Here is an 11189-nt window from a genome sequence, read left to right on the forward strand (position 1 = left end):
GGTTTGTTCTGTTCCTGGTTTACTTCTCTTTAGCAGACACCAGCCTCCAACCGAACCGCAGTCTGAGCTTGTAACGGTTCTGCTAGTAAAGGTGTTTAGATTTTCACCAGTCAGGCACTTCTGGGAAAGCCGGGGTCGTCCATCCAAGCCCTGTAGTGTAGACGGTGGTTTGCATAATCCACCAAGTCCACATGCATGTGTTGACCCCCAGCCCGTAGAAAGCACGCCCATGAACCTCGCAGGGGAGCCGAAGACGGGGTGCCGCCCTCCAGGTCACACAGGCTAGCCAGGGGTGCACAGGTCACGGAACCGAAGGCCGGATAGAGGGCATGTCGCAGGGAGGCGTGGGTCCGTAAATCGATGGCACATGGAACATTTTCTGTAAGAAGCCAGAAACCAGTGAAAGCTCCCAGGTTCATGTGAGGTGGCTGTTGGCCTGAGGCTACAGGGCAGAGGGAATCAGTAACGCAGGAAGTACACATGCAGACACGCAAAGGCCACTTCATGACCATGGATTCGCTACTGGCTCACGTTGCGTGACACCACTCGGAAAAGAGCCATAAATCCTAATTGTCTGAGCAGCGTCTGCTTGACACAAAGGCCGGTGTGGTGTGTCCCAGTCCGCTGCAGCCGTCCCATCCCTTCTCGCTGTCCCACGCCCACAGCCCTGAATCACACGGAGGTGGGTAGCCTGGGAGGCGAGGCCTGGCCGGGGAGCTGGCCCGCCACCGGGGCTGGCTCGCCCTTCCTTGCATGGCTTGTTGACTGCTCTCTGCCTCAGCGCTTCACCCCAAGTGGGGACGTGGGGGCACCTGGGCGGCTCAGTCGGGTAAGTGTCCAAGTCTGATTTCAGCTCAGGTCACGATCTTGCAGTCTCTGAGCTCCAGCCCTGCATCAGGCTCCATGCTGACAGTGTGGAGCCTTGGGATTCTCTCTCTCTCTCACTCCCTCTGTCTTTCTCTCTCTGCTCCTCCCGCATTCTCTTTCAAATAAGTAAACTTTAAGGGAGAAAAGAAAAGATTTTCTTCCTCTGCCCCTCCCCCCAGCACACACCTGCACACACATGCTCTGTCTCAAAAGTAAACTTTAAAAAACCAAAGTGGGGATACTTATCTCCTGGGGTCCTTTAAAGATTAAACGAGTTGATACATGAAGTTCTCAGGACAGTGCCCAGCATGCAACAAGCCTTCTGGCGTGTGAGCTGGACGGAGGCTCGTCTGGTCCAGGAACTGTTGTTTCAGAGCCAACCTCAGCTCTCTCTGTCCTCCCAGAATGCTTCAGCTTCAGCGTCCTAGTATCTGTCTGGCCTCCTAATCTTATTTGGGGGAATAAAGTACATTAATCTTTACTCCTAGAGATTTTTTTCTTAGTACAAATGAAAGAATTAGTAGTGAATCTTCAAAATTAGATGAAAAATAATTTGGGTAATATTGGATAAAACCGCCTACCTATTTGGCTCTTGGCGATTTTCTTCAATGATTGTATTTCCATCCAGTGTGTCTTGACTGCTGGCATTGTCGTCCACACGGGAAGATCAGGCACAGAGTCACAAACGATAACCTTCCTAGCCAGCGCCACGGAGCAGGGGAGCGCGTGTTCACCCCGTGGGGAGGGAGAGGCCAGAGCAGGGCCTCGGCTTTGATCTCAGAGGAGCGGGGACTTCGGTGGTGAGGAAAGGGCATGTCCTGGGCGCTCATGCTGACTTGGGGGCGTGCGATCCACAAGCAAACGGCCAGCTGGGAAGGTCAGTTCAGGCCTTGCACTTTGAAGGCCAGACTGGAGCCCAGCCTCGATCCCTTAGCTGACTAGATGTACGCAGGCAAAGGGAAGGCGGCTGTCCGCGCAAACCACGCATGGGCGGCCCCAGCGGTCTGTTCTGTCCATAGAGTTTGTGTGTGAATTGCCAACATTTTTGAAAAGTGACTTCTGGCTTCTTTTCAAGTGGCTCCCTGGGCCTGCCTTCCCCGTGGCCGGCACTGGCTGGCCCCAGAGGCAGGCACCTGAGGCTGGACGAGCACTGTGGGGTTGGCCACCGTTCACCAGCAGGCCCCCCTCATGCCCACCTGGCCTGTGAGCTCACAGGCACCGATTTAAGGTTAAAACCAGAAGTGTCCAGTGCCTTGCTCAGGAGTAGAGAATCCCTTCTGCTCGGCCTGTGTGCACTGGGCTGGGCTTCTGCTGGCGATGCTCTCCCGGCCTGGCATTCAGCCCAGCTCATGACTAGTGTCCCCATTGGGGGCTCCTCACTGCCGCCTCTGTAGCATCCTCCTCGCCTCTCTTTATTAGCCTGGCACAGTGTGGCCACATATCCGGCCACACGTGCTCTTAACCCTAAGGAAAGACACCCAGGATTGGCTTGCCATTCCAGCCGTGGGCCCCTGGCCACCCCCTTACTCTCCCATAGGTCAGGTCCTTAAAAGGACTTTGGTGTTTAATTGATAGACTCCTGAAGGGCAGACTCTTGTAGAGTAAGGTCACTGAAGGTGGGATTGACGCTCCCCTACCAGCCTTATTCTGGCTGGCACTTGAGAGCACCATCTAGAACTCCAGAACACCCGTCCTGACCTGGGGAGCTTCCCTAAGGCCGTCCTAATCGTCTGTCCACGTCCTGTCTCTTGGCAGGAGCACCGGGAGCATGTCCAGCTCTGAAAAGAGCGAAATGGAAAGAGTCACTGGTCTTACTTAATCAGAGAATATTTGTTTCCATTTCACCTTAATTTGGGAATAACATTCCTGGAAATACATGTTGTTAAGACAAAAAGCTTTTCTCTGTGCTGGCATTAAAAGTTAAAGTATTTGGCCACGAGTTAAGGCTAGGATTGATTCTCCAGGAGAGCTTTAGAATGTAGTAAAACTTAGAGGAAGAGCAGGCACATCCTAATAGCGTTTTTATTTTTAGCTGGACTGAACCCAAACATGAATGTCAGCAGCATGGACGTGACCGGCGGCTTGTCGGTGAAGGACCCGACTCCGTCCCAGTCCCGCCTCCCTCAGTGGACACACCCCAACCCGATGGACAACCTGCCCGGTGCTGCTCCTCCCCTCGATCAGAACCCCAGCAAGCATGGTATGTCCCAGCATGGGGTGCCCCGTGGGGGGTTGGGGAGACCCCGGTGTTGAAAACAACGCCAGACAGCAAGGACATGGACCATAGCCTGAGTGGTCTTTATTTGTATCTGTAATCCTCATTCTTCAACAAGAAAGCTTGTCCACCGAGAAGAAATGTTTTCAGTAAGACACAGTAGGTTCCCAACTTGACAGAATTCATGGTTCTTAAAGAATTGCCGTCGTGTGGCGCCCAGCTGGCTCTGTTGATGGAGCCTACAGCTCTTGATCTCAGGGCTTCGAGTTCAGGCTCCAGGTTGAGCGTAGGGATTACTTAAAAATGAAATCTTTAGGGGCATCTGGGGGGCTCAGTCGGGTGAGCATTCAACTTCGACTCAGGTCATGATCTCACGGTTCATGGGTTCGAGCTCCACGTCAGGCTCTGTGCTGAAAGTGCGGAGCCCGCTTCAGATCTTCTGTCCCTCTCTCTCTGCCCCTCCCCCACTTACACTCTCAAAACTAAGTAAAATGAAATAAATTTTAAAAATAGTAGGGGCGCCTGGGTGGCTCAGTTGGCTAAGCCTCTGACTTCGGCTCAGGTCATGATCTCACGGTTCATGAGTTCAAGCCCTGCATCAGGCTCTGTGCTGACAGCCAGCTCAGAGCCTGGAGACTGCTTCGGATTCTATGTCTCCCTCTTTGTCCCTCCTCTGCTCACACTGTCTCTATCAAGAATAAAGAAACATTTTTTAAAAAGTTTACATAATAACAGTAATAATAATAAAATCTTTAAAAATACAAAACAATTTCAGTCTTTCGCAGGCAAACTAACAGAGAGAGTTCCTTATCCTCAGAGAGTGCTGGACAAATCGAGTCTGCCGCTTCCTGTACCCCTGAAAGGGATGGGGCCTGGTGCCCAGGGGCTCCCTGTTCACTCGGCTCCTTGCTTCCTACTGTCCTCACAGGTGCTATCCCTGGAGGCCTGAGCATCGGGCCTCCAGCTAAGTCCTCTATCGACGACTCCTATGGCCGGTACGATTTAATCCAGAGCAGTGAGTCACCAGCCAGTCCTCCAGTAGCTGTCCCCCATAGCTGGTCACGTGCCAAATCTGACAGTGATAAAATCTCGAACGGCTCCAGCATCAACTGGCCCCCAGGTAAGCGCGAGCGAGGCTTGCGTGCGGTGGCAGAGCGTGTGCCACGCCCAAGGGGAGCGGTTCCGCTCCGGAGAAGCCAGGGTCTGAGCCAGGAGTCCTGGAGGCACGAACCCGGCTCCGGCTTTTCCACTGGAAATCCAGACTGGGGAAGTGGTCCGCCCCCAGCGCTTCCCAGAAGCCCCTTAGTTCAGTGGAAGAAGGACGGGCGCTGGGTGGCCCCTGGTCAGACAGTTTCTAGACTTCACGTTGTCTGAGCGCTGCCCGAATGTGGCAGCGACAGTACCTGCCTCTGGCTGGTTCCCAAGGAACGATGATTCCTCAGTGGAAAGAAAGCCTAGGCCATGTCCCCCGTCCTAACCAGTACAAAACTTCTCACGAAGCAACACGAAGACACTGCGATACTCACATGGTTTGATTTCCATTTTGTTTGGCCTTTTCCAGAATTCCATCCTGGAGTCCCGTGGAAAGGACTTCAGAATATAGACCCTGAGAACGACCCTGACGTCACTCCTGGAAGTGTCCCCACCGGGCCCACCATCAACACCACCATACAGGACGTCAACCGCTACCTCCTCAAGAGTGGAGGTGAGGTGTCGGGGTGAGGGAGGGCCGTGAGGCAGGGGCGCTGGGGCACGCGTTCATGTGCGCTCCTCACCGTCCGGAGGTAGCGCTGACGGTGAAAATGGAGTGCGCTTCCGACCAAGTGGGCTTGCTGGATTTACAGGCACGTCATTTTAGAGCTCTGCGTGACAGCATCCCGATATTAGCGATGAAGCTTTTTAGTGGAAAAGTTCCCACTTAGGGTCTACTTAAAATGCAGATGAATTGACTCTTTACGTCTCCATCTCCGTCCCTTTCCTCCCACAAAGTCTGGTAAAAAGACTGAAACCTCCCCCCCAGCACTATGTCCCCGGCAGAGCCCAGGGTGCTGAGTTCCGGCACACTGTGTGTCAGACGTTAGGGTCCAGTAGGAGGAAGTGGGGAGCTGGCTGTGAAGCTCAAATCCCAAGTGCGGCCTCCGGGCATGGCGCCCAGGCAGGCGGGCAGGCAGCACAGCTCCGGAAGTGCGGGCGCTGGTAGAGTCACGACATCAGCCTCAGGATGGCGTGTCGGACTAGCCAGACCGTGGATGCTCATTCCTAATAAGGCCGCTCAGGTCATTCCAGAACGTTAATCCAGGTTTCCTGGTGCAGGTGAGACTGTGGGAGAGATGCAGTTCTTCCCAATGGGACCTTAAAGTGGTGGGCTTCTAGGTGTTTCTGTGGTTTGGGTAGAAAACCAGCAGATGTGCAGACTGCACTGTTCAGTGCTGTGCATTCCTCTTGCTTCGATGCCGCTGCCGCTTAGAACGACCCTGCCGCCAGGGACGGGACTGGTCCAGGGAGCACAGAACGGAGCCTGTCCGGGATGGCAGGGTTGTGTCCGAGCTGGAGTAGCCGTCAGTGTGTTTTGAGGGCCGTGGGCGGGTGTGAAGAGGCAGCGCTGGGCCAGGAGACAAGACCTCGGAAAGCGTCGAGGTTGCGTGGTGCGAGCTCTGCTGCCCCCGTGGGTCCTCCAGGGGCCCCTCGGCCTGTGAGTGGCCCTCGGAGCACCGCGGGCGACACAGACGAGTGTGCCGAGCCCAGCTGTGCCGAAGGCGCCCTACAGAAGTAGGTGAACCTGAGGACAGGGTTCTCAAGGACACAGCCGTCCTCCAGCCCAGAGTGGCCGAGTGGGAGACGCGCAGGAGCATCTAGAAGCCCCAGGCGGTGGCATCAGGATGATGAGAAAACAGCATTTCCAGCTCCAGAATGAAGAATCAGGCAGCCATCCAACCTGGGCACCTCAAAGCTTCCCGTGATGGGGGGTGTCTTCCGGGCGGCGGTCACTGGATGTGACGAGTGTCGGGCAGCTCCCACCAGGCTCTTTCTGCACATCCTGGAGGCCCGCGCCCCTCTGCTCCTGAGCCCCTGTGGTTTGCTGTTTGGGAGAAGGGGACACACAGAACTTCTCTTTATGTAAAGTGCTGACACTGTCACGCCCCTGCCCTGGCCCCTGCCGCAGCGCGGGACTGCCAAGGCCAAGGCCAAGGCCAAGGCCGGACCCGCTGAGCTGGCTTGGCCACCGCCCGAGGTGGGCCCACCGGCTTCCAGGTCTCGTGAGATTCTGTCTGCGGAAGGAAACGCGACAAGTAGACTGTGCTCACGTCCCGTCCCCGGTGCTCGAGCAGCCGTGGTCACACAAGGGGACTGCACCTGGGGGCCCCTGCCCTCCCGCTCCCCACACGGCTCTCCGCCGCACGCCCGTGTCCTGGGGAGCCCGTGGACACACCCAAGACGTTGAGTCGAAATGAGGTGCTGGTCTTTAAGGAGAGCAAAGAGCTCAGAGTATATTTTTTTTTAATTTATGGTTCTTGTTTGAGGTGTGAGTAGCTGGAGACAGTGCCCCGTCCTGTTAGTCTCCTGTTTGGGGGGGAATCGGTGTGACCCCGTCACACTCAGGGCGCCGTTCTCGACACCCTGCCGGTGGTGCCCTGACGCCCTGCGCACCTGGGGGAGCGCCCCGGCCTCTCCGTGTGGCCGGGGACCCCACGTGGGGGTGGGGGGCGAGCCTCAGGGCCTGCCCAGGCCATGGTCCCGACCGTGTCTCGCTCGTACCGTCAGCCTCCCTCCGAGGTCCCCTTAGGAGATGCCCCCCTGGTGGGTGGCTGTCACACCGCCAGGCGCGTGGCGCCCCCTCAGTGCCGTGTCTGCTCCCGCAGGGTCCTCCCCACCGTCATCTCAGAGTGCCGCGCTGCCTTCCTCGAGTGCCTGGCCGCTCAGTGCCTCCGGCTACGCTCGCTCCTTCAGCAGCATCGCGCCCGCGCCCAGCATTGCAGGTACGCGCCGGCCTCGCGGCTCGCTCCTTCCCCAGGCGGAACCGTCTGGCCGGGCCTTCCCTGCCATTCGCCCGCTGACCCCAGAGCCGGGGGTGTGGCCCAGAGGGGGCCTGGGCATCTCTGCCCCCGCCGTGTGCAGCAGGCATGGGAACATTGCCTCTGCGGGGCTGTCGTGAAGGGCACGTGGTCGTAGGACTAGCGCGCCTGTCGTGTACGTGCACGTGCGCCTCCACCCTCACTCCCCCACAGCGACAGGACAAGGGGCTCCCAGGGGCGAGGGACGCGCAGTCCGCACCTGCTCGGACTCTGCTGTCACCTTGACCATCGTGGATGGAGGAGACGAGAGGGTCCCATAAAGTGTGGCCACTTGCCGTCGCTCGGATTAGTACAGCGCCTGGGTTACTTCTCTATTACCCTGGATTTCTGTAAGTGAGAAATTTCTTCCAGGCTTGCAGGAGAACGGAGAAGTGTCTGTCCCAGAAACTTCAGAGGGATTTGTATCAGAACCTTTAAGGCAAGGCTATAAAGAGATGTCGGTACACACGCTAACAGAATGTGTATCCGGTTTGCAAATAGACCGGAAACTTAACATAAGGAGGGTTTATTGTTTACAAATGTCTTCAAATATATTTCCGTATTCCTTCAAACCTTGTTGTCCAGAGTTTTTTAAACCAGTGTAAGGATGACATAGGAATTCTTTTTAGTACTTGTCCCTGAGGAAGAAAGTAGGTTTGATATAATTTAGCATCAAATTTTTCCTTTTACTCTGTAGTCAATTTTTTTTTTTTTTAATTTTAATCCCAGTGCTGCTAACAGACAGTGTCATGTTACTTCTCAGTGCACAGTACACTGATTCAACATATGGGTTAGCGTCTTACTAAAGAGAGATTCTGGATCTCTCTCTTCCTTCTAATGTTTATTCTTTCTGATGTTTACAGAGGAGAGGCATGTAGACCTTTAATGCCCCCGTAATCATTTGGCTGAAGAGAAGGGGCGGAATCAAATCATTCTCCCTGCATCTCAGGCAGTTTTTATAGCATTTTTGCTTTTCTGGTCAAGGATGCCTTTGCTAAGATTAGCATTTATTTAAAGTCACAGCCCACCCCAGTGGCCAGAGGCGGGGGCCACTCCACACAGAGTCCATGTTGGCCCTGGTCACTGCCACGCCGCCAGGGACCACAGCAGCGCAAAGACCCGGCCGCCAGCACTTCCCGCCCTTGCCGCTGGCCGGGTGAGGCGGGCACCGCCCTGTCCGGGTGTCCGCACATCCCAGCCGAGCCCTGGGCGCAAGAGAAGCTGGGGCCAGGAGTCATTGCCAGTTTGGTGTTTGCTCCCAAAGAGCCTCAAAGCACTGTTCCCCCGGCTGAGGTTCTAAGATGCCGAAGGCCCAGCCCCCAGCGCCACGGGGCCACAGGCGTCCGCGTGTGCAGTGCAGCCCTGCAGGCGGGTCTCAGCCGTGGGTGGTCAGCGCACCGCCGTGGAAAGGGGCTCACGCCTAAAGCCGTATCTTGAAGGATCTACAGGCAGGTTAGGCTTTTGACCTTAATTAGTTACCTTATGAGCTTGTCCCAGGAGAGGATGTTGGTAAGTCAGCTTTCACGCTGAACTACAAGAATGCCCTTCTTGGGGTAGCACGTCTGGTTCTGGCACATTTTGCAGATTAAGTGTCAGTACTGGCGGGGTCTCTCCTGGCCGCAGGCCGACTGTGCTTCTGGGCAGAGATTCAAGAGCAGGCATTCTCCGTGGTACTTGGGTGGGGGTGCCTTACTTGCTGTTCCTCTTATATGATGCATTCTGCTGGCACCAGACAGCACCCATGCGGTGCCCCACGCGCTGCACTGAGTTTCTTCTCCATCTCAGAACGCCTGTGCTCTGTCTCTGTCTTTCTAGGTAAACTGTCAGACATTAAATCGACGTGGTCCTCCGGCCCTGCCTCCCACACGCAAGCCTCTCTGTCTCATGAACTGTGGAAGGTGCCCAGAAACACTACTGCACCCACGAGGCCGCCTCCAGGGTTAACCAATCCCAAGCCTTCCTCCACCTGGGGAACCAGCCCCCTCGGCTGGAGCAGCGCTTACTCCTCGGGTACGAGCCCCTCCCTGAGTGCACGGACTGGGCAGGTGGGGAGGCAGGGGCTGGGTGCCTGCTCCACTTACCCTTCCGGGAACACCCCTGTCATCTTGTCCCGTGACTCCTTCACGAGGACCGCTGTGCCCCCAGCCCTCAAGCCCGGCACCCCAGACTCTCAGGGACTATTCTGGCCCCGCGCTCCAGCGGCCCCGGTGTTCAGCCTCCACCCTGGGCCCGGCAGTCACAGCGCCGTTCGAGGGGCCACCCTGGGCCCGGGGAGAGAGCCCGCTCGTGCGCAAGGGGCTCCATTTCCACTTGCACACTTGCTTCTCCACAATATGTCTCTGGGGCCGACGGCTTTCCTGCAAGAACGAAACCAGGCCCCCAGCACGCGGCAGCTGCTGCCTCCTGATGCGACAGGTCCGCAGGCCACCGCCAGTGCCTTCTGCCGAGCTGTGCAGGTGGAAGAGATGTGGGCACCAGGAGCCTGGGAGGCCGCCGCACATAGTTTGGAAATTGCCGTCGGCCCCTTGACAGCAGCCCTGTGGCTCCGCATGATTAACAAGCGGGATTTTAGAGCGTTGACTCTAAGGGGCGTGGGGGCCAAGGAGGAGGCAGGAACTTTTAGAACTCTCCCTCCCTCATCACACCTGCCCCCAAGGGTCTGCAGGGATTGTGGGCTTGGGTTCATCAGACCAAGAAAATAACATGGGTTTTCAAAGGTTGAGAAAGGCTTGGAGCGCACAGTGCCATCTGGGCCGGCGAGCGGAGAAGCCCTGGAGGCCGTGCTGACTTCTCTTCCTTGTCACGTAGGTTCCGCGTGGAGCACCGACGCCTCCGGAAGGACGAGCAGCTGGCTCGTCCTCCGCAACCTCACGCCCCAGGTACAGGCAGCACCGTGAGGGCCACCGAGCGGGGCCCCCTCACAGGCCGCTCTGTGTGCCGGGGCCCCTCGTGTTCCTGGTTTATTTTTTAGGCTTAGTTTATTTCTTATCGTTTATTTTTTAGGCTTATTTCATTATTTTGTATCGCTTATTTTTTAGGCTTAAAGACTCTACCTTTTAAACAGTTGCTTGCCTTTCGTTATGCCCCCCGGAGAGTGATTTGTCCTGTGCTCCCCTTTCCTGGGGTCACTCCTAGCTGGGTGGGGGTGGGCGGGGAGGCCAGAACCAAAATGGGGTCTTTTCTTTCTCCTGATTTGCTTAACTTACAAAACATAACTGAAACATCCAGGGTTAAAGTTACACGGCAAATTACAAGGCAGAAAGGTTACAATCATGACATATCCGGCAGACTTTTGCCCAGTGTTTAGTGCCCAGGGTCGTCTATATTTCCTTTGAAGATTGTCGTGGAAGAAGCCCCAGGAAGCTCGTTACCGCCCTCTTTGCTTCCTCCATCAGATCGACGGCTCGACCCTGCGGACGCTGTGTCTGCAGCACGGGCCTCTGGTCACATTCCACCTGAACCTGACGCAGGGCAACGCCGTGGTCCGCTACAGCTCCAAGGAGGAGGCCGCCAAGGCCCAGAAGTCCCTGCACATGTAGGTGACTCGGCCGCCCACCGCTGGGGCCCCGGCAGCGCTGGGGGGGCGGGGGGTGTCCGGGGCCGCTGCGACACAGCGCCGCGGGCACAGGCGTTGACCCCCCCCCGGTTCTGGAGGTGGCCCGGCCGAAAGCGAGGGGCCCGCAGGCCCATTTCCCGCCGAGGCTCCACCCCTCGGCCCGCGGACGGCTGCCTCTTCCCGGTCCTCACACGCTCGCTCTCAGTCTGAGCCCGTGGGTCCTGATGCCCCGCGTTAGAAGGACCCAGTCGTTGAGGCCCCATTTTCATCACTGCTTCAAAGTCCCATCTTCAAATACGGGCACAGCCAAGGTGCTGGGGGTCAGGGCTTCAGCGCAGGTGTCCTGTGACTTGTCTGCCCCTGCTGCTCTGGGGGGCTGCTGTGGCCACGCCCTCTCCTGGGGAGAGGCCCCCCCCCCCCCAGGGAGCCTGTAGAGCGCAGTGACAGAAGGCGCTCTCTCCACCAGGTAGTCCCAGGCAGGTGACACATCCTTGTGGCC

The 11189-nt window shown here is 56.9% G+C and overlaps 1 protein-coding gene across 1 annotated transcript in view; it reads left to right on the forward strand.

The window, feature by feature from the left end:
- The window catches only part of TNRC6C (trinucleotide repeat containing adaptor 6C), a 69227-nt gene that overhangs the window by 53300 nt on the left and 4738 nt on the right, over positions 1–11189 (forward strand). Inside the window, 7 exon segments of the mRNA XM_077756269.1 lie at positions 2900–3067; positions 4011–4202; positions 4644–4787; positions 6943–7059; positions 8950–9144; positions 9943–10013; positions 10530–10669. Of these exon segments, the coding sequence (XP_077612395.1) occupies positions 2900–3067; positions 4011–4202; positions 4644–4787; positions 6943–7059; positions 8950–9144; positions 9943–10013; positions 10530–10669 (1027 nt within the window).

This window comes from Crocuta crocuta, unplaced genomic scaffold (genome assembly GCF_008692635.1).
Source record: "Crocuta crocuta isolate KB4526 unplaced genomic scaffold, BGI_CrCroc_1.0 scaffold50, whole genome shotgun sequence".
Lineage (NCBI taxonomy): Eukaryota > Metazoa > Chordata > Mammalia > Carnivora > Hyaenidae > Crocuta > Crocuta crocuta.